The 23,230-nt window shown below is 40.6% G+C and overlaps 1 protein-coding gene and 2 non-coding genes across 6 annotated transcripts in view; all 3 read left to right on the top strand.

Moving 5' to 3' along the window:
* Positions 1-23,230, top strand: part of abr (ABR activator of RhoGEF and GTPase) — a 186,086-nt gene that overhangs the window by 156,354 nt on the left and 6,502 nt on the right. For all 4 annotated transcript variants that reach the window (XM_084730804.1, XM_084730805.1, XM_084730808.1 and 1 more), the window contains exons 17-19: positions 20,628-20,687; positions 21,591-21,700; positions 22,006-22,145. In XM_084730804.1, coding sequence (XP_084586930.1) covers positions 20,628-20,687; positions 21,591-21,700; positions 22,006-22,145 — 310 coding nt within the window. The remainder of the gene's footprint in view (positions 1-20,627; positions 20,688-21,590; positions 21,701-22,005; positions 22,146-23,230) is intronic.
* On the top strand, positions 15,932-16,004 carry trnav-aac (transfer RNA valine (anticodon AAC)). The gene has a single exon. It is a non-coding gene; the product is annotated as a tRNA-Val (tRNA).
* On the top strand, positions 19,614-19,686 carry trnav-aac (transfer RNA valine (anticodon AAC)). The gene has a single exon. It is a non-coding gene; the product is annotated as a tRNA-Val (tRNA).

The raw sequence follows: 23,230 nt of genomic DNA, 5'->3' as shown, positions 1-23,230 counted from the left end.
TCCCACTGTCTGTCTCTGAGAGGACACACACACACATACTCCTCTTCTCATCCCAACCACACCCAACAACCCACAACAGACTCAAGCTACATGCTAATGAAACCTTCACCGACTGTAGCCCCTTCCTTTTTCTTCCCTCCTTCGCTCTCCATCATCACTTTTGTTCCAAAGTGCTTAATAAGTGATGGAGGAGTTAATCTGAGGAAGAAGCCCCCCAACGGCTCAGATGAAAGAGAGGAAGGAATAATCTGCAGAGCACCCTAAGGCTGTGATTTCCCACCCTGCCAAACCCCCCTCCTGCCTCTGCACTCCCATTTTAGCACTCACGCTGTACCCTGAAGGACCCTCCCTCGAAAGCCCCCCCTCTCCCATACACACACATATACACACACCTCCTTTTTCACTCTATTTCCCCTTACTCCTGCCTAAGCTCCAGCCCAGGAAGCAGCAAAGATCAAAGAGGTGCAGTGGGTCATCCCCTAAACAGACTTATAGAGACTGTTCAAATTAAATCTGATTGATTTATCCGCTCACAACATGGCTGGCAGCTATCAATGTCACCCAGCCCGCTGTGTCAGCCAATCACGGACCTCAGATTCGCACACGATTAAACTGTAGCACTTTGTCATTTGTGATGAGTAAGTCAAACAAGCCTGAGGCCACCTCTCCTTCCTTTTTGATTTTATCATATTTGGATGCCCAAGTCCCAAATGATCACCTCTGTTCCTCCGTTAGCCACAGGGATTTACAGTCAAAACCTTACATCTGAGGCCAAGAATATGAACGTACACACACACGCTTTCAGAGGTAGATTGTGTTGCATGAATTTGGGCTGCAGTTCAGGGTAGGTTGTTAAAAAAAATGACATAAAAACCCCCTGTGTGTTCATGACCGTCAAAATACAGAGTGACCAATAACAGTCTCTAAGTGTTTTGGTGGAGACCAAAACTGCTTTTATAGAAATGCTAAAAGAGTGGTTAAAAGAATGCTATTAAACAAGATTAAATGTAACAAAAAAGACTAGAGGAATAGATAAAAGTTTGACCCTGGAGCTAACCAAAAATACTGATACAATATGAAATGCTCTGTGGAGTTTAAAGCAGTTTCTGCCAGCTGTGTACATTCTCTGCAAAATCAACCAAGTCTCAGTTTTCCCATAATAACCACATTTCCCAAAATGTCAAAATATTACTTTAACAGTCTAATATAACAGCCATGCATACGTTTTCTATATGTCAAGCAGGATAGCACATGCAGACTCCAGAAAGACCCCAACTAGGAGCTGGATTTGAGCCCAGGATCTTGTCACTGTGAGGAGAGCCTCTGCACAGCTTCCTACTCAGAAATCTGGAGTTGTAGTTCACAAGATGTTGATAATGTCAAGTATTCCAGTTTTTTCTTAGGATGGATTTGGGGGTTATAATCGCATCATATGAAACAAAGTCATTGTGGACTGCTTAGTGTCTCTCTGTCACACACACACACAAGTTTTGTTTCATCCAAAGGGAGAGTGAAGGTCAACTACGTAACATTTGCAGGCAGATGTTTTCAGCAGCTGTACAATGTTCCCAGGATGTCTTGTTGAATGCAAATGCACTGAAACAGCAGACTGACTGCAGGAGTGTCAGGGCCATCCCATGTACATCAGCCAGGCATGGATTCTGAGCTACTCCATATTAATGTTGGTGCGCCATAGCTGTTAAATTGATCATTAATTTATCTCCGACTCTTGAGGGTCTCTGTGATTGGCAGAGCAGTGCTGAAGCCTGCAGGAGTGGAGGCCGGAGAATCGCAGAATCAACAGAATCACAGAGCTTGTCAGGGAGCAGCCGCAGTCCCAGATGGAGTTTGGAGTGGAAACCAGGACCTGGTTCAACACTCCCTTCCCTTCCCTTCCCCCCTCGTGTCTGGTCATATGGAGCGGCTTTATGAGGGGCCGTGCCACCCAGCACATGTATAATTAAGAGCCAGGACTGGTCCTGATGTCAGAGCATAGGCACTCAGGGCTGAACCATCTGCTACCTCACCTTTACATGGTGTAATCAAATGGTTTTATCTTCATCTCTAAAATCCTACGACAAACTCCTTCATCATTTTACAGCCACCATTTTAAACAATCGTGTAACTGGCCATTAACTAATATATGTATATTTATATATGTGTATATTATGGAGCTGGGGGATGGGATAATATTCTGAGATTAAAGTTGTAAATTTCCAAGAAGAAAAAATAGGATATTCTCAGAGATTAGAAAGTCGTAAATTTGCAAGAAAAAAGCTCAGAAATTCTCAGTTTTTTTCTTTTAAATGTATTAGTTTAATCTGAGATTAAAGTGATTTATTACTTTGAGAGTAAATTTATTACTTTAATCTGAAATTAAAGTAATAAATTTACAAGAAGAAAATGTGATTCAGACTCATTGGTTTTTGTTTTTTCTCTCGCAATTTTATGAAGTTTTTTTTTCTCATAAATAACAAATATCTGAAAATTCAAAATTTATCACTTTAATCTTTATCACTGTAATAAGAATATTACTCCTCTCCCATGGCTTTATGAAAAGCTCTTTTGTAAAATAGAAGGAAAAATGAAGAAGAAGAAGAAGAAGAAGAAGAAGAAGAAGAAGAAGAAGAAGAAATGGGTAGCTGGTACACAAAAAGAAGAAAAAACATATTGACCAAATCAAATTTAAACTATAAAGGAAAAAGAAAGCTAACAACCACACTTTCAGCTGATCAGTAACGCCACCGACACCACAGCAAATGAGCTTTTAGCAACAAACCTGGCAATCCAAAAATATCTCAAGGATTACGACTTTTTCTAATTATCCTTTTTTCTTTTCTTTCATGTAGTCTTCCATTCCCACAAGAACTCTTAATCTTATCTCCCTGTTGGACCTCCTCCTCCTCCTCTGCTTGCATCTTTCCTCTTTTTATCATTCCCATGTCTCCCAAGCTCAAGGCCCCACGCAGTTCATCATCTCATATGGTTAATTTATCTCTGCAGTACATTTTTATCTATGCAGAGGCCTTTTAGGAAAATAAGGGCCCATTATTCTGCTCCTCTTACGCACAGCAAAACCCATCCAACCAACTAAATCAGGGAGCTGAAACAAGATTCAGACAAATATTATCCTGGCACATCGCTATCCTGTTATTATTTTGCGCTTAAATGTCACATATGGAGTAAGTGTGGGTTTTCTGGGAACCGTGGCGGTCTGGACAGGAGTTTGGGTGAGCCCGTGGTATTCTGGGTCAACATGTCTGCATGTACAGTATGTAGGCGTGTTTTTAATGCCTTAAATAGTGTATGAGCTAACAGTAGACAGAGTGGAGCTCTGGATATATGAATGTACATGTTCATATGTGCACGCGTGTTCACTCTATGATTTTTCTGATGTGATGTGTTGTGAAGTGTAGGCCTCTGGTTGACCCCACTTGTATAGACGCCTGCTTCTGTATTCTAGAGTGAGGCTAACATGGCACACTGCTGGAACGTGAGGAAAACAGGGTGTGCTGATGACCTGGAGAGGGCACAGGAGGGTCAATTATAAGCTGTGATTTGTTGCATTATGTGAAATGTAGGATAAGGGCTGTCACATTATCAGATTTTTGACTACACAAATATGGGGGGTAATAAAATTCACATTATTACAGTAATATCTATAGTAATGTAACAAAAAATAGAATTCAATCGGTCAAATTCATCTTTAATTTTGTTAATTATGCATTTTGTCTATTTGGCAAATGAATTACAGTCAAAATACAAGTGTAGGGAGGTGGAGAGAGAGACAAAGGGGGATAAAATGAGAACGGAAAGAAACAATGAAATGATTTAAGAGCATACATTATGTTTAAAAAGCACTAGATTATTTACATGTTATAGTTATATGTGTTATTAGCATGATATTTCATTTTTTAAATATCATACCGGTACATCTTTGTGATACTCAGAAGTAAAAGTCAAGAAACCATAGGCTCTTCTGTTTTGATTTCAACTAACCTTTTTTTTAATGGGTCTTCATGTAAGTACTAAATTGCTGTATTATCCCTTTAAGCAGGGGTTCAACAGCTCTCAGAACTCACGGCTCTGATCGTCTCATGAGTTTGAATCGCGGTTTGTATCACTTTTTTGAATCAGCCAAAAACAAAGGATACATCTATAACCTGCAGGCCAATGGTGGCCCTCAGGAACATTTTGTGTGCCCCCCCCCCCCGAACATGTCATGACATGCACACATTACATCTGCTGTTTATTTCAGTATTTTGACTTTCAATAGTCTACATTTAATGCACTACTCAGCTACTGGATCAAACTGTGTCTGTCAGATTAGGAATGATAGCTTGTAGAAAGCTAAAGCTACAGTTCATTGGGACTGAACAAGTCCTCGTCACGTGAACACACAGCAGCTTTTTTTTTTTTTTCACATAATCAACCAGTCTTGTGCTTCAGAGTAAAACACAGAACCTCTGCAACTCTGCACTGGGATTAGGGGTAGGAGTCTATGACTATGACGTGATTATGAAACGATTACTGACACATCTTCCATGAAAATTTTTGATTTCTATACGTGATTTTTTTTCAATATTAGTTATTCTTTTCACTGTGTGACTATGTGCTTATTTTTAAAAGTCCATTTAGACACAGCTTGCGTACAGTGTGGCTTTGTCAAGGTGCCTTTTCCCCTCAGCTTCATTAAGACAAAATGCTTCCCTGCACTCGCTTTTAAGACAGGTGGTCCCTGTCGGATTGTATCAATCTGCAGTGGCTCACACACAGACATCCTCACCAAAAGTAGCCTATTGTACATCTTAAATGTGACACACATTTCTACGTCTGTCTTTCTTCACCATCCATTTGGGTCAGCCACACGTTCAGGATCGTACAGCCCAGTCTTACAAAATTGTTCCAGGCGATAATATTGAGATTTGGGTTTTAAATCACGTATTATTGATTTGTCTGCATTGATTCATAATCTTTCAAAAGAGAATCACAGTTCATCTAAGAATCCTTTTTTTTCACACTCCTAATCAAGATTTAGGAAATTATTACTTTAAAAATAGCAAGAGTAGAACTGTATTTGAGACTATGATGGTTAAATTTTGCCATTAATCCATATTTCACATCCATATCCTCACAAATCACAGATCAACTTCGTTCCTAACTTTGAGGCAGCGTAGCGTTCACAGGTCTCCACTCTGGAGCTTCTGATTTGAACACATAGTGATTCAGTTGTTTTCCCATCGTATGTTGGTCTCTTTGATGTATGCTGTCTTAGCAGATCTGTCTTCTAACAAAGCTTCTTGAACATATATAATATATTAATATATAATATGCAGTTAAAATACACCCATCTATTTCCGTGTTCGGTTTCTGTCTTATCTTCCCCAAAAATATCTCCCGTCTCCCTGTGGGTTTTTTTTCTCCCATTTCCAAAACATGGTGTTCCCAGACATTCTTTCCAAGATGTGACGCATGGAGTGTGTATGTCTCAGAGTTACAAACCCTGGAAGTTAAAAATACTCTTCTGTGGCGAGGGTTGGCTGAGGTCTCCTCCATACTCACCCACCCCACGTCCTCCTCCTCCTGCATTGTTGGTCACAAAGTCAGACATACAGGCTGTCCCTGCTCACTGCTTGCTATCTGTTCACTGTTTTATCTTCGCCACAGAACACACACTAACCCACATGTTTTTACACCATGGTATCATACTGTCTGGTGCTATCTGAGGCGCCTCGTGGTGACATGACGACTCTGTTTGGTTTGTTAAGGTGTGATCAGAGCCTACACTGACTTAAAAATAACCAATGAATAAAATCTTCTACACTTTTTTTTAAGTAAAAAAAAAAAATGCTTGTTTCAGAGCAAGTAATCTCACTTGCCATCTCAGTAAACACAGCTGTCTCAGTAGATCAAAGATATTGTGTAACATGTTCCTTGTTCTTTATCTGAATATCTTTATGAATCACCTTAAAATCAGCAGGCAGCAGTTTAGCTACCAGTAGACATCAATTCTGAATCACAACCATTCAGCCCAGCAGCAGACAGTCTGCCTTACTGGTCTGGAGGCTTTAACATTCAGCCTGGTGTCTGTAACCTTTCCCCAGCAGAATATTTCTCCCCTGTAATTCAAATGGGACAGGACACGTTGGACGGAGATGGGGTTTGACAGGCATACACACACTCCCCCTGCCCCTATCGATCCATTATACAGAGGAATACGCCTTTTAAGAGCAGCCAGCTCCGGCTGTCCTGTTGAATAAAGATGGTGATTCGCTCAGCGTGTCTCCCAGGATGTGCCAGTGTGCGTGCATGTGGAAACCAGAGAACTGTTAAGAGCGTGGTGAGGAAAAGTCATCGGCACAGAAAAAGGCACGATAACAAACACACAGACACAGATGAGGAGGAAGAGGGTGGGGAGAGGAGGAAGAAATGTGGCTTTTGTCATATTTTGAGGGAAAATGACAAAAGAGAAGCTTTCAGAGCCACTGAGATTTCAGAGATGGTGTTTTCCACTGTTTTTTCACTTTTTCTCCTTGGTTGATTGATATTATTTATGGATACAGAAGACAAAACAATCTCAGGGATAACATGTAAATACTTATTTCCAACACGGTCCCGTAAGTCCCAAAACAACGCAGCACAAAAACCCAAGAACATCCCACAAATAAAAACAACAGAAATTACCATCAAATACCTTAATCTTCCTTATCAAGTTGTATCAAATAAAGGCTAAAACAACACTAAAGCATGTCACGCTCTGTCTTCCTTTTTCTCTTCATTACATTCCTCCAGAGCTGCAACAATTAATCAATTAGTTGTCAACTATTAAGTTAGTCATTAATCATTTGAGTAGCATTTTAAGAAATGTCACTATTATCCAGTTTCTTTACTTCTCCTTGACACTAAACTGAACATCTTTGAGTTGTAGACAAAACAAAAACAACAGAACAGTTGAGGATATCATCTTGGGTTTTTGGAAACACTGATCACCATTTTTCCTATTTTTTGATATTTATAGATTAAACAGCTGATCAATACTAGGTTTAACATTTATGGGTTGTGTTTTTTTTTTGTTTTTTTGTTTTTTTCATTTGTTCAGTGGGGTTAGTGGGTCAGATATCTTCTGAAGTTAATTGTCATGTTTAATCTAGAGCTGCATCGTCTATAAAATGTCAGAAAATGGTGAAAAGTGTTCATTCCAATTTTTGTAAAGGCCAGGATGATGGTTTTAAATGTCTTGTTTCGTTAGTCAGAAACCCAAAAATATGATAATAAATGGCAAAAGCAGGAAATCTCCATATTTGAGAAGCTGAAAACAGCATATTCTGCTGTTTTGCATGAAAAATGCCTTTAATGATCAATTGTTTATCAAAATAGTTGAATAGTCTAATTCTATTTTACCACTTGTGTAGTTGCGACTCAGTCAAATATCATGATATTTTTTAGCAAATACCTCTATCAGTCTTGCGACAGTATTGTAGGGATGACTTTTGGTGCTTTTACAAAATGTTAGTACAATGAGATTTTTGCTAAATATTCATCAGTAATGTGGATATAATGACTAAGAGGGTAAAGACAAAGAATAACAACTAGTTGTCTCATATCATGATATAGATATAATATTGATGTGTTTCGCATTCCTACTAATCAATTAATGGAAAAAATAATCAACAGATTAATCCACAATCAAAACAGTGGTTAGTTGCAGCCCTACATTCCTCTCTTTACTCACATCCTGAGTGTCCTGACCAGCTCTGGGAAAGGTTGACAAGGGGTCAAAGCTCTGAACTAAACACAGCGTTTAGCAGCCCCTCCATCCTTCCCTCCCTCCCTCTTTCACTCTCCCTCTCAGTCTTGAGCTTCTCATTCCTCATTGACTGTTTATTGCTCCCTCCTCCCCTCCCTCCCTCCCTCCTCTCTGTGGAGGTGTGTCCATCAACATCTGGAGAAGCAGGGCCGCTCAGTGACAACGGGAGCTCATTCACTCCCCCGATCTCCCTCCTCCTCCTCCTCCTCCTCCTCCTCCCCCTCCTCCCTCCTCTCTCTTTCTCTCTGTGCCTCGCTCTAGCACTCTGTATCTGTGTTTGCCGTAGTGGAAGTCAGATTGCACAGTGAGGAGATGTTGGCAGCTGACTGTGGAATGAGCTCACACAGAGAGAGGCACCAACGTGGAATTATTATCAGGCTTATCAAGGAGACCATGGCAGCATCTTCTCCTCCTCCCTGTCATCACTCTCTCCTCTTTTTCAAGTGAATATCTGACAGGGTATCAGCTGTGGGAGACTTTTTGTTTTTTCTGCTGGTGAATTCCTGGAGCGGCTCTGCTGTAGCACCTGGTCCGGTCAGATCAGTGAGAGGTTACTTGGGGATCCATCCTCCCCCCTCCTCTTCCTCCTCCTCCTCCTCCTTCTTGTAAGCTGCGTACTGTGGATTCAGAGGCTTTTGGGATGACGGAGATCTTGGTGTCGGATGTAAACTTGAACTCGGTGTGCGAGCGCCTGGAGCAGCACTGCTGCGTGGACCAGAACCAGCAAAATCTGTCCAGCCAGCCACAGACCCCCGTGCTCAAGAGGCACAGCAACACCGGGGCCAAGCTATGGGGCCGCGTCCGCAGCAAGCTGCTCAGACAAAAGGTCTCTCTCTGGCTGACATATGCACACACACACGTGTCACATACACACGCAAGCTGTGTTTCCTCTTCTTTTATCATTTGTACTCTCCTATTTATCACTCTGTCACTTCCATCTGTTTGTTCTGCCTCTCTTTTATTCTCAGTGTATTCCTCTGTCCATGTGCGTGCGCTCTCTCCCTGGGTGTCTTTCTTTCAGCGCAGAGTTCACTATTGTTCTTATCTGATGGTTCTATTTGACTGCGGCACAGGCAGTGATGTAGTGCAGAATAAAGAGGTGGCTAAAGTGTGACCAGCTGTAACACCAGCCTCAGTAAACACAAAACTCACAGCCTTTAGAAAAGGCTCAATTTATGTTTTTCTTTCCTTAAATGGTCTTATTCCTAAATATCATATCATCTATCTGATGCTACTTACTGTAAATATTTACTGTCAGCTTTAAAAGTTAGTATATCACAAGCATTTCCTGATGTTAAATAGCATAGATAGTTGAAAGGCTTATTACCTACCTGGATACAGGACTGTAAAATGACCATGAGTTAAAAATCACAGTCACTTTATGAACCACTGTTCTGATAGCTGAGAATCTGTTTAAACAACAAATTCCTCCCTATTGTCTCATATTCCACTCTTTCTCCATCCTCCAATCTCCATTACTTCTCATTTAAAGCTACTAATGATGAGTACATGGCATTTCCAACGAAGCTGTGTTGGCTGTGAGATGTTTCAGTATCAGATTAGCTCCCCCTCCTGTTCATTTGAAGTACCGTCCTCCTCTGGCTGAACTGATTTAATGTCCCTTTGGCATTTCAAGCGCAGGTTCCTCTAATTAACTGTCACATTATCCCAAATAGCCTCTGAAACATGCTTCTAGCATATTTGCATCGTGTTTTTTAAGACAATTAGAATTGCAAGGGCAGAGTTTTGATTAAACTTTGACATTTTGCAATTATGTGGCCAATTATCAGCAGTTTATCCACAGTGTTTTGTTAAAGGTAGAATCAGCAGGACTTGCCCGAGCTGTTCGTAAACACAACAGACAGCTGGTTTATTTTTGTACTACAGACATTTTAGATTGGTAAAGTTCCAGACCACAGCAAAATAATGAGAAAAATAAGGAAATACTGGCAGGGGGCAGGGTGTCTGCAGATACAGACACCACCACACACACTTCTAGTGGGTCACAAGTAGTGATTGAGAGGGATCATGTTGTCTATACATCGTCTTTTAAGGGAATTGTTGCATATTACACCTTTAATGATAAACTATTGGCTTTTCATTGTTTTCATTTGAATGTTTAAGTGTGATCTGTTTCTGCACTTCATCATTTAAAGGCAGTGATGATAGAACAAAGCATACTTTTGGTTGTTAATAGCACAACAGCATGTGATTTAATGTTGTCGATGAAGAAGTGAAATAATCATTTTGAGTAGAAGTATATAAATATGTAATTTACCATAGCTTTAAGGTGCAGGAAAAGCTTTAAAATACACCTTCAAAATTCTTGAAAAGTGCTTGAATTTGCCTTTGGAAAAGGTGTAGGAACCTTGTTAACTGATAACTTGTTTGTCTTTCCTCATTTACTTGAATTTTAGACCAAAAAGTATTGCAGTATGTACTAATGGAGGACTGAGGTTCATTCATGAAGGCCTGTTGTTGTCATTTGGTTTAAAGCTTCAGGTTGGACTGAAGGAACCTTGTGTTGAGGGATCTGTTACCCAAAACTGAGTGCACCCACTTACACACACGTCTGGTATGGCATAGTTTTTTGAAGCAGGTTCTGCGTTGTGACTCATGCGTGGGAACAGGAAAGCAGCTCCTTTTCTTTCTCCAGATGCTTTTTGTACGTGAAAGACAGAGAAGAAGCAGCACGTGTGAGCCTCTCCTGGTTCTGTGCATAGCTCTGCACACGCAGCCAAAACTCTGACTCATTTTTTTCTATTTCACTGTGTGTTTGCACATGTTTATTCAGCACTTCTCCCCATCTTCATCATGAGTGCATCGCCAGCATTTTGAGCTGTAATTTGTGTGCATAATAAACAGGTTGAGGACAAAGAATCCGAGTTGAGCGTCGGCCTGACCTTTGCTTTAGCGCTTTCCATTATTCAACAGAGGCCTGAGGAAGGCTGACCACTGGTTCTACTGAGTGGGATAAAACAGGGATTACATACTAAGCTCAGACTTTACTGCGTTGACCTGCAGGTCCTGTATTGATTCATTCTTCCCCTCTCTGTCTGCGCACACGTGTCCATATCTTAATGTCAAACAATGTGATTAAGGTGGTTTCTGTATTTCATTACCGTCCAAGTTTGTCAGTTTTGCAGTTAGTCGCATGTGATGCCACTCCCAGCTCTCACTATGTGCAGAAATCCCTGTTCACCAAACTGCTCTGTGAAATCCCATTCATCCTTTCACTCATTCTGAATGAGACTTTGAGCGCCAGGTTTTATGAGTAAACTGCAGTTTTTTTTTTTTTGCTCTCGGTTGGCTTTTGATCTTATCAGCTCTTCGACAATTCTCCCTTTCTTCTCCGCCGTCCTGCATTTCTGCCTCCACATGGTGGTGAACTCGGTTTGATGAGGGCTGAGAGGTGATGATGTTAAATCATGCACCATCATCATCTGAGATAGTAACATGACCAGCTGCCTGAGGGTCTTTAAAACAATCTGAAAATGTCAAAATCTGATGTCTAAAAAGCCTGCCTAAAACACAGACTTTTGAAAATGCTACTGACCCTGTTTTTTGTTTTAAAACTTCAGGATGCAATATTTCTTTTCCTAGGATGGTGAAGCACTGACTTGCCCTGCTCCATCTCTGATTGGCTTTCCCTAATGTTCTTACCATAACCCTACCAGTCATCACTTGTCATGCCTAACCCTAACCAACCCAACCAAGGAAGTCAACAAGTACAAGCCAGTCAGGCAGAATGAGACAGGTCATTCCTTCACCATCATAGGAAAACAAAATTTGCCTGCAAGAATGCATTTTAGTCTGGACGAGTGGAAAAGATTTTTGATGCAACAGTGATGCAGACATGTATGTTTGCTTCCTGATTTAGTGTTATTAATCACAATGTTTTGTACCCTACTTCATTACGCCCCTTTCACATGACACTTTTCCCTTTTCCAGAAGAAAACATCATCCTTGATTACCAGCAGTTAATTCAACAAGGATAACAAATTACAGGTGCTGTTGACCATGTTGTCTATGTCAGCTGCTGTTAAATTCAGCATCTAACCCTGTTCTTTGTTCCTAATATTTTCTGCAACTAAATAACCATCCCAAGAGTAGACAGTCTGCTTCCTGTTTACACTGGAACAATTATGTTTTTCGTTACCTTAGAATGAGCCTTTTATATCTACAAAGGATGTGTGTCCTCATCTATGGAGTCTGCCATGTTGTGCCACCATGTTTCCACATCAGCCCAGAATGGAGAAACCAAACACTGACTCTAGAGAGGACTTTTGTGTTTTTCACAAGTTTCATGGCCACCATAGGTCCTCCTACACTCTTGGAAGAGGAGGGTGAGACAATTTGGTTGCAATTGGGAACCTCATCACTAGATGCCACTAAATCCTACACACTGGTCCTTTAAATTGTCTTAAGAATATAAAATTTAATTTTCAGAGGAGAGTGACTTTAAGTGTTTTTACATCATTATTGAAGGGGGCAGAGAAAGCAGACTCCTGGGCATATTGCTCCGTGGCACGCATCATGTTATTTACAGGGTGTTAAGGAACGTGGAGGTTAGAGGATAGATGAGGGTATGGAGACACACTGGGTGCATTGTCCTCCTTCAGCCTAAAGCGGCACCTAATTAAGACACGGGGTGATGAGATGGGAGGCTGACTGGGAACACTAATTGGACTAGTACCAGACATAATGTATGGGCCGTGTCCCAGCAAAAGAACAAATGATGATTACTCGGCTATTGGTCTGTGTTTTTTTGGCTGTGTGTTTAACACCATGTTCTGTTGGCTCGTGACCTGTTTGCTGGCCAGGTTTGGTTTTATTTTCTTTGTGCAGCTTAGCGGGGAGAACAATGGAGCTGTCGTGCCAGCTTAGCTGTGGAAGAGAATCAGATCCAACCATTATCATCCACCCTCCACCTCGCTCATCCCACCTCTCACCCCCGCCGCATTTTAGCCCACATACGAAATTACGCTCTCCCATTTGAGTATGTTGATTAGTGCAGATGAGATATTAGGGTTTCATCCCTCCCGCTTGCCTAAAATGCCAGCCAGTCCCCTAATGGCCTTTTATATAGGCCACATAAATCTCCGTCTGTCCCCACCGGAGGGCATAGCCCTTTATTGGCCCCAATCCATCCCCCCCTGCGAGGGATCTGTGATTGGTTAATGAGCTCCAGGAGGGGAGCAGCAGGTCAGTAAAGCATTCTCAGGTTGATACCCACAATGACCCCCTCTGGGATGAGTCCAGCCCCATCGCTTCTGGCCGTACAGCAGGCCGTATGCAGGGTGGCTTTAATCTTCGCAGGGTGACAACAGGCATTAATCATGTAATTAGGTGGTGAGAGAGTTTGGTGATGTGGGCTTCTGGTATGTTCATCACATGCTTTAACAGTGGTCCTGGCTCAGGTAATGACAGGGAAGTTGTTACAGTAAATGACTCAGAGTTACCACGTGGATTCAGGGAATGTGATACATTTACCTGAAATGATCAAGGCCAGTTGGTTTATGACTTGTTTTACTGGCTTCCTCAGTAGATCAGATTCCCAAACTTTTTCAGTACAAGACCCAAGAGAGAAATTGGGTGTCTTCCAGGGACCCAAACTTAGTTTGTGTTCACAGCGTAATATAGTAACTTTAACAGGGAAAACAGCAGCGTGTCAAAACCAGGCATTGTATGAAAATATTGTAGTGACACCCCACATTTCAAACCATGCCTAGTTATGTACAGAGTAGTTTGTTAAAGCTTTCATATTTTGTTGATTTCAGAGGCCCTTGTGGACAAAAGCTGTAGTGTTTCCACCGTAATAACCACAAAATATAACATCGAAAATAAATGTATCTAAATAAGAATCTGCTGCTTCTTTTTTCATCTGGGTAATGAACTACTCAGTGTAACTTTGCCTGTGAAAAGAACTAGAGGGCTCTTTATTTGAAATGGATGTGTAGAGTTTGTGTGAGCAGCATAATGCAGTACCTTTAACAGGGCAAACAGTAGCGGATCAAAAAGAGGCTATTAGTGAAAAGCCCACGTTTCCCATCATGCCAAGCTCTGTATTGAGAAGTTTATTAAGCTTGATGTTTTATATTCGTAAATGCAAATGTTATAGTTTGTTAGTATTTTTAATGCAGTAACTTTAAAATATATATAGAGCAGATCAAAACAAGGCTTCATTCTAGAATATTGTAATGACAGCCTACATTTCCCATCATGCGTAGTTCTGTACCAAGTAGTTAGCTGTTTTATGTATATTTAAATGTTATTTTTGTCAGTGATTGTAATGAATTTGTTTCAAACATGGTGGTTTGGTTTGGCCGGTTTATAATTTCAGCCAATAGTGGCCGTTATATTTTATTGACCTTAGCTGCAGATGTTGCTTTTCAGCAGTTTTCTTCTGAGCTAAACCAGAATAAACAAGAAATGAGACATTTTAATAACACATGGTAGCAAAAGTCTGTGAAAAAGTTGGTGAATGTTACATCAGAATTGAAGTGATCATGTTACTGGCACCTGCTTCAAGACTGACACGTCGTACTTCCCCCATTACTTTGTTGAGTCCACTGAGTAAACATAGATGATCTAATGGCTTAAATATGGCACATGCTGTTAGAGGTAAAGATCAGAACTGAATCCTGAATCCTGAATAGTGACATAATGAGCTAGCTCACGACTATGCAATATCCCCATAAGGATGGTGAATGAAAGACATCGCTGTAGATCTGTCCAAGACAAACATGGGAATACATCAGAGGACAAAAATGTGAGTTAGATCCCAGTCTCTTGATAGCAAAAGTGAGTGTTGTCACTGCTGTACTAGATTAAATCAGAAATTTGGTGGTTAATGTATGTTACAGTGGAACAAAGCAGTGTTTGCATCTCTGACTTCACCGTGTGGGTTTTATATAAGAGAAGAAACATGAAAGCACTACTGTGTTTCAAAATCCAGAGCATTAAAGGGATGTTTCTCTTTTTCTTTGCTCTTAAGTGTAGGATAACTCATGCTTCTGTGTGCAGGCTGCAGGCAGGGTCGTGATTGCATAAGAGCAGTACACGTCTGTGTTTTGCCGTTTGCAGACCTCTGTAAGAGAATCACACACACTGCCTGCAGAGATGCAAGACTAGTCTGCAAATCACAACCCTCTGCTGGCAGAAAACCCTCGCCGATTGGCTCAAACAATGAAGTTAGAGAAGAAGGCTACATGGCAACTGAGTCAAAGGCCTCACATGGCCGTGGTGACATCAGCAGCTGTTGAGTAAAGAGGCTGGCTGTCACTGATGCACATATAAACATTATGCTTATGTGGTTAAAAATAGTCACACTGCTTATACTCTGTGAAGCAAATATACAGCAGCAGCACGATGTGTTAGCTGTGGGGGAAAAAAGGCTCAATCATCACACAAACAGTTCCTGTAATCCTGCTAAAACCAAGGAGCCGTGCAGTCAGAGCTACGTTCTAATTAAAGGACTAATAAAAAGCTTTCTGCAGCTGAATGAATATTTAATCAGCCAGAGAGCAGCAATGGAAAAACTGCGACAACACAAAGAAGAAATTAAACAGAAATTCATTAATTTAGCATATCAAAAGATCAAGTTGTGTTTTGAATATTGTTGCCAGCATGCATTAACTCCCCAGCACAGCAGCAATGGGCTAATTAAGTGTGTAGGGATTTCATTATTAAAGGCTTTAAACATCTCCACACATCAGTAACTGACTGTTTAGCACATCACAGTCTTTTGGTATCTCAGAACAAACTTAGTTTTCTGTCTTACATTTATATGATCAGCACAAGTTTAAGAACACACTCATATAGGACCTGTCTGTGTGCATGGTTTTTGCAGAGGTACTTGCCAATACATGTGCTATTTTTCTGATAAATCAGGACCCTGAATATATCCCACTGCGGTGTTGCATGTGCTGAACCAGGTCTTTGTGTGTTTTGTAGGAAATGTAAACAGCTCCAGAGGGGTGCAGACCTCTGACTGTCCTGCTGGGTCAGTCTGTTGTTGCTGTCAGTCTCACACGGGCCTCAGGATTGTGGCTCATATGTCACATGCTGGTGAAGGAGGGCAAGATTATCTGTACCGAGTAGGGGGGTAGGGATGGGCAGCCAGTTCCCGTAGTGTAGTGGTTATCACGTTCGCCTAACACGCGAAAGGTCCTCGGTTCGAAACCGGGCGGGAACAGCAGTTTTCTAATCTCAATAATGTAGGTGCCGTTATTCTTGTTAAGTGAGGTAAACTGAGGAACAGAGATTGTTGTTGTGTGTGAAAAATTATGTTCTTTGTCATACACAGTGATTCAATGGTGAACAAAAAACAGGTTAAACAGGTCACCGATAACCATATCTATGACCAGTTCTATAAAAAATAAGCAATGCATTAAAGGGACAGTTCACCCCAAAATCAATGGCCTGTATGGCTATTTGTCTATCTGGATCGTTTTGGTGTGAGTTGACAAGTTTTAATGAGATATCGGCTGTAGAGATTTCTGCCTTCTCTCCAATAATTTGGCAATCAGTTTGTGGTGCTCAAAGGGCAAAGAATATTCAATATTTTGAAAAATTCAACATTGATCGTCATTGATCACAGACCTCATTGTGAGTAGTTTCATGAAGGAACTTTTTTTTTTTTTAGATGAAGAAATTAAGTTTAGGTCAGTACACCACTCTACCAAGTGTTTCTTCTTTGTTGCAGAAATTGAAAGTTTGGACTGACTGCCTGTTCTCCAGCTCTGTCATCATGAAAGAAAAGACCATGTAGCAGCAAAACAGCATGACTTATCTTATCTGCTTTGTTCTGTCCCTGTAGACGAGTGGGGAGCAGAGTACAGGCTGTGTGTACATCCTGGCTCACGGCTTTCTGTTTCTTCTTTTGAACTTAAGGATCTCTGTCATGATATTTCTGCCTGTGTTCTGCTTAACTGACAGAAAGTTCCAACCAGACGCAGGAAGAGATACTGAAATCAACCATCAATTTTCTGTAGGCCTACGAGTGGCCTATATCACATGGCAGCCACATGGCTCCTGTTGCTTTCTGACTTATTTCAGATGTTCAAACATAAAAGAGCGATGAGATGAGGATATATGTGTGTGAGAGTGTACAGAGGTCAGAGAAAGTAAATGGGGCAGCACGGTAACCAGCTGAGGTCCAAACTCAGAGATGTACAGTATGAGCAGCTTACAGAACAATGAGTTCCCATATAACAGAGCTGGTTGGATTGCTCTATCCTCCAAACACACACACATATTTATTGCATTCTATATAAGGAAAAAAAACTTGGAATGCGTATAAATCGCTGTATGCAGCGGCCCACTAGATTTGAAGTATTTCTGCGCTTCGCTCCAGGCTGCAGACTGCTCTATCCTACACTCGATCATATATCCTCAATAGCTTTCACGGCCCTACAAAGAGCTTTGCTACTGGAGTGATGCGATCCTAATCGGAACCATATCAGCCCGGGGATGTCTCTTTAAAAAGAAACCATGAGACATTTTCTGACTTTTATCTTTTCCTAGACATGTGCGTGAATGCACACACACATATAGATGCTCATGTGCTTGAAATCCCCTTCAAGCACTCTGACGAACGGAAATTGGTCATTGGACTTTTCATCTTTTTGGAATGAGATGAAAGGGGTCTAAAGCTGTGCTGTTTTGCTTTTGAGGGTCCATAAAAGGTCTGGAAAGATCTTAAAACAGTAAATAAGCAAGAAGTGAGGCTCTAAAGTATATTCTTGGTATTCTTGTTGTCTAATCTTACTTCTAACACCCATACATGCCAACCTTGACCTCAAAAATAGGGAGGATTTTGAAACCAAAGCTGTTTTTTTCCTGTATGTGTAACTTTTAGAGGTAGAATAAGTAGGATTTTTTAGTTGTCATTCGTAAACGCACGTCACATACTGATGTTTTGGGTAATTGTAATTTGTGGTAATTGTACCACAGCATTTAGCCTTACCTTGTCCAATTTCAAAATTAATTACGATAATGAATATTATACAAAGGTTTTTTCTGAGGATACGTTACTTAGGCTGCTCATAGGAAGAAATTTGCTCCTTTTCTTTAAAACTTCCCATAAGGAATGGCAGAAATGCAGGAGAATTGTGAGTCAGTATTTGTGCCGTATTAGATATTGTTTTTGAAAAAAAAAGGATAATGAGAACAAAAGCAAACAAAAACATGCATTTTGTATTAAATTATTAATGATTAATTGATTAACATTTTAACTAGCAGTTAAGAAAAGTGCAAGAAATATGCAACCCTAGTGACAAGTATGCTAAGACCCTCAGTTCCTTTGTGTCAATTCCCACCACATCCGAACTGTCCAGATCTTAATTCACTACTTTCAGTCAGATTTAGACCACTGTAACAAGCTTTAGTTCTTTATTTTTGTTTCTAATAAGCAAATCTAGGCTGCATTAGCTTTGCTTCTCCAGTCCCTGCTCTGTTACCTGCTGTCCTCAGGATGAAACCTTTAATCCTCTCAACACTTTGTTTATATAAGCTGACTGGACATATCCCCCAATAAGTCACAGTTCATTCCCAAGAAAGCTGTTTCCCGTCATTCAACGTTTTCTTCTTAATTCGGTGCGTAATTATTTAATATCAACTAAGTCAGTCTGAGTTTGTGACCTGCAGGCCTCCTCAGCCAAACTTTTTGCAGAGACTCTTTAAAGCCCACTCATTCCCCAGGAAAGGAAGGGGGGGGGGTTGAACAAGTTCCTCTCTAAGTAATTTTTAATAAAAGGAGCCCAGTTGAGAGGATACAGTTTGGGGAGAGGTCAGTGAGTGTAACTGCTGCTTGTAAAAGATCCTCTTTGTTTTTACAACCCCAATGCAGTGCATTCATTTTTAATCAGTTTTTTTGGAAATTAGGAGAGAGTAATAGGAAGGAAATTGGTGGGAGGAACAGTTTGGGTTTTTTCACTGACTTACAGCAGTGAGTCCTGGATCTCTGCCCACTTCACTTCTTGGCAGTAGCTGTGTAAAGACCCAGTTGTGGTGATTACCTGTCCCTCGTCTCAGACTCAGACCCTGCTGGGAAAACAGGCTTTAACGATAATAGGAATGCGTGAAAGTGATGCCAAATGGCCTTTTTACGAGGTAATGAAATACACTCAGTGAGAACTTTTAATGGCTGCAGCCTAATGCTGACAATAGGAGAAGTGTGTTGCCCTTGTCCTCGCACAGCAATCACTATTTTCCTCTAAGTTGAGCACATCACCACACGGGGTTGTAATGACATAACTGTGTAGTGCAGACGCTCAAACCAGCCTATAAAAAAGACATTAGCTGTTGCGGCCTCATGCAGCGGGCGCAGACTCCAGGAGACCTCAAACAACAACGGGCCGCCGTCTATCACGTCTCAGAGGGCATCATGGGACGTGTGATCCAGACTTTTGAGAATGTGTGCGGTAAAGTAGGCCAAGTGTCTAAGTGAGTCTGGAGCCCTTGTTGTACTGCAGAGGGCATCTGTGGGAAACATAAGTGGCATCTTTCTTTCCCAAAGCAGACTCGGGGAGCGTGCTGTTGTAAAGGAGCAGTACGTGAGCACAGGCCACAGCAACAGCTTGACTTTGATCTGTTTCAGAGGTTAGGAAACTGGAGCAGCTAAAAGGTGAACTCTGGACTGACTGACTATTAATCACAGTTTCAAAGAGCCCTCACATTCTCCTTACCTTTAAACTGTGTCAGCTGCAGCGTTCCCTCGACAACAATAGCTCAAACTCGATACACACTTTGAGTTTATGTTTTCAGATCAGTGGGGGGGGGGGGCAAAAGGAGTTGTCAGCCAGTTCCCGTAGTGTAGTGGTTATCACGTTCGCCTAACACGCGAAAGGTCCTCGGTTCGAAACCGGGCGGGAACAGCAGTTTTTGTCTACATCTGCAACAGGTGGCGTGTTTCTGTCATAGAGCAGCAAGTGAATTTGAATTTGTTCATTCATTCAAAATGCTCAGAAAGTACTAAACTTCAGATACACTTGAGGAAGTTTGTCCAAATGTTGTATAATTTGTAAATAAAAGTGAATTCTGTCCATATATATATATATATATATATATATATATATATATATATTTATATATATATATATATATATATATATATATATATATATATATATATATATATATATATATTTATTTATTTATTTATTTTTTTTTTTTGATAGTAGTTCACAAAATCCCAGATTTCTTACAAGAGTGATAGAGAAAAGGTTCTCTACAGAAATGGCAATTAGAAATATCTTACTTCCTGGACATCCTCTTGATTTAGTGTGAGTCTTCTTAAGTAAACTTCTAGTAGTTAAATTTTATCATCATCTCTCACACATAACTAGTCCATCCTCACAGGGGGATGGGTCACATTTCACCTCACCATTTGTTGTTTAACACTATTTAACACTTCTAAACAAGGCCTTTAAATGTAGACAAGCCTGTGTGGGAATTTACATCAAGGAGGACAAAGCTTCCTTTTTTGTTTAGTAGTACAAATATTCCCTGTGATTAATGTAGGAAAAGCGTTTGGTGGCTTCAGTTAGTCAAATCCTCCACTTCCTCTGCCTTTGAGAGAAAAATCTGTCATGCACATGTTGGAATTAAGCAAACTGTTGCCTTTTTGGTGAATATAGGTGGTGACCCTGTTTTGTTGTTCCCATAAGGCTGTCCTGCAGAAATGTGGCTTTGTTATCTGATATGATTAAGCAATCTCCTCTTTCAGGGAAAATCCCTGTATGAATTAAGATGTGCCCTTATTTGGTCAAAGACTTCTTATCACTTATTGTCTTTCTCTCTCTGTTGTGTCTTTCAGCTGGATCCTCAGCAAGTGCAGTCCAAGAACTGGCATATGGACGTCATAGAGATGAACGGGGTAAGACACAAACAATTTCAACTCTAAAGGACTTCTAGCTTAATGAAATGCAATGTAAGGTCAAAAGTGAAAGTGAGAAGAGTAATTCTAGTATTTTTAAACCTGGGGCCTATTTTTGCGTATTTTGGGGTTTAAATGAGTCATATGTACAAAAAGTTTTAGAACTGGTCCTGCAGATCACCTCAAACAGCAGCCACAAAACAGGCTGCAAAGTAATCCTTTCCATCCACTAAATGTGCTTGTTTTTGCCACTGACAGACTCAAATTTTCTAGAAGTTTCTGACATTATTCAAAGGATCCCTACTGATATAGACCTTTTCAGGCAACCCTTTGACATTTTATCACTCTCTTCAAAGTCACCAAACTCCTTTGACAAAAAACATAATTTCACTATTGCTGCCTTGATTTCTTACTTACTCAATTTGTTATTCTGTAACTTTAGTGTTTTAAATGGTTCCAAATGGATTCAAACTAACCCCTAATCCTCACCTTTGAGACAATAAACTGAAACAATTCCAAATTTTTTGTACCCATTAGTCATTTAGATGTCAAAATGAGCAAAAATTTGGTCCAGATTTAAAAAATAGTGGAATTACCCTTTAAGTGTGTTTGCGTATGGACAGATTTTTGAAAATAATTTAGTTGGTAATATAAAGAGGTATGTTAATAACTTTGAGATTCAACAATTTTTCCAGAAAAAAATTCCACTGATTAATGTTTACAATAAAATCAGATGTTGGGTATTTTTATTGTATCAGTAGCTCCTTCTTAAAATGTCAGTGTAAAACCTGTAAATCTAAATAAATAAACGGCAAAAAGGTGGTTCATGAGGGTCATAGAGTTCAGTTCTGGACCTTTAAAGGAATGCAGTTTACTTTATCTGTGTTGTTTGTTCATCTTCAGATCAAAGTGGAATTCTCCATGAAGTTTACAAGTCGGGACCTCAGCTTGAAGAGAACGCCGTCCAAAAAACAGAGTGGGGTGTTTGGAGTCAAAATCAACGTGGTGACAAAGTATGTTCTGTAATTTTGACCGTAAAGGAAAACTATGCAGAATTTTCCCTAAAAAGCAATGCATAGACTCATGTAAAACTAATTCTTCTTAATCAACAGTTTATGAACCACTAGAAGTGTGTTGCGTCTGTATCTGCAGAGACACTGTACTCTGCCTATATTTTCTTATTTTCTCATTATTTTGCTGTGTTTGAGACATTTTACCAACCCAAAGTGTCTGTATTTGACAACCTGGGAATGAGACTCAACAATCGGCTGTCCTTCTGGTGCGTTTAAATTAAGATGGCTGCTGTGTGTGTCCACAGGCGCGAGCGCTCCAAGGTGCCTTACATTGTCCGCCAGTGCATTGAGGAGGTGGAAAAGAGGGGGATCGATGAAGTGGGAATCTACAGGATCTCAGGGGTGGCCACTGATATACAGGCCCTCAAAACAGCATTCGACACCAGTAAGTCTCCACTCACTGTCTCTCTGTCTGTCTGACACTCTTGTTCTCCCATCATTTTGACTGGACAACAACCAGCATGATGGAGCGTCAACAGATTACAGTATATAAACCAGAAACCTATTTAACAGCAAATCCCATCCATGAATTATTTTAATTTCTCTCTAAGCTGATAATTTGATGACCTACATAATCAAATTAAATAATGTCACACCAGTCATCAAGCATTTACCTACTTTGTTCCTAGTTATGTTATATAAAGGCTGACTAGGGTGTATATAGCTTTAGATATAGAGACAGGACTGGCCTTAGGAATTAGGAGGCCCTAAGCAAGATTTTTTTGGGACCCAAAAACACTCTTAGTGCAACCAACATATTGCATCTCTGTAGAAAGCTGTGGTGCCTCTGTGATGAGCTCTGTAGCTGCAATCATGTCAGAGGAGGGAGTAGATGTCCCTGAAGTCTCTGAGATTTTTTAGCTTAAAAATAAGTAGCTTGTAATGTTTGACTGATTCAGTAGCACACAACCGACAGTAGACAAATAGTTCCCAGTCTTTGTGGTAGTTCCTGTCATATTCCACCTGTGACTTTTTGGTAACTTGCAAATTTCCCAGTTGAGGATACAGCAGAAAAGTTGATGACAGGTTAGGCCGGAGATATACTTGCTTTTTAACCATACTCGAGGATGTGGACAACCATTTCTCCAAATGGACGCAGGATATGCGAGGCAGCCATGATGCATGTGTGAATGCGTAGTTAAAAGCATCTATGTCTCTGGCCTAACCTGCAACTGATCCATATATGCACCTTCCCTGCTGTCTTCACAGCCACTGGATAAAAGTCGGATTTTATAAGTGTGTCTGTCCCACAGTGGTCCGACTTTTGAAAACTGGAGCAAATCAAAATGTGGGACATGGTCTCAATATGTTGGACGGTGGGACAAGGAATAAAAGTGCTGTGCAGTCCCACATAAAGTGGAACACCTAGTCACCGTAGCTTGAAGACGTTACATAGGAATGTTATATGTATCCTGCAGGCCTATGTATCGACTACACAACAAATGCAATTTCATCCAAATATGCAAATTA

Source organism: Lutjanus erythropterus, chromosome 11, assembly GCF_056507025.1.
Source record: "Lutjanus erythropterus isolate fLutEry1 chromosome 11, fLutEry1.hap2, whole genome shotgun sequence".
Classification (NCBI taxonomy): Eukaryota; Metazoa; Chordata; class Actinopteri; order Lutjaniformes; family Lutjanidae; genus Lutjanus; species Lutjanus erythropterus.
Note: the sequence above shows the minus strand (reverse complement) of the source record. Positions and strands in the feature narration are given on the sequence as shown.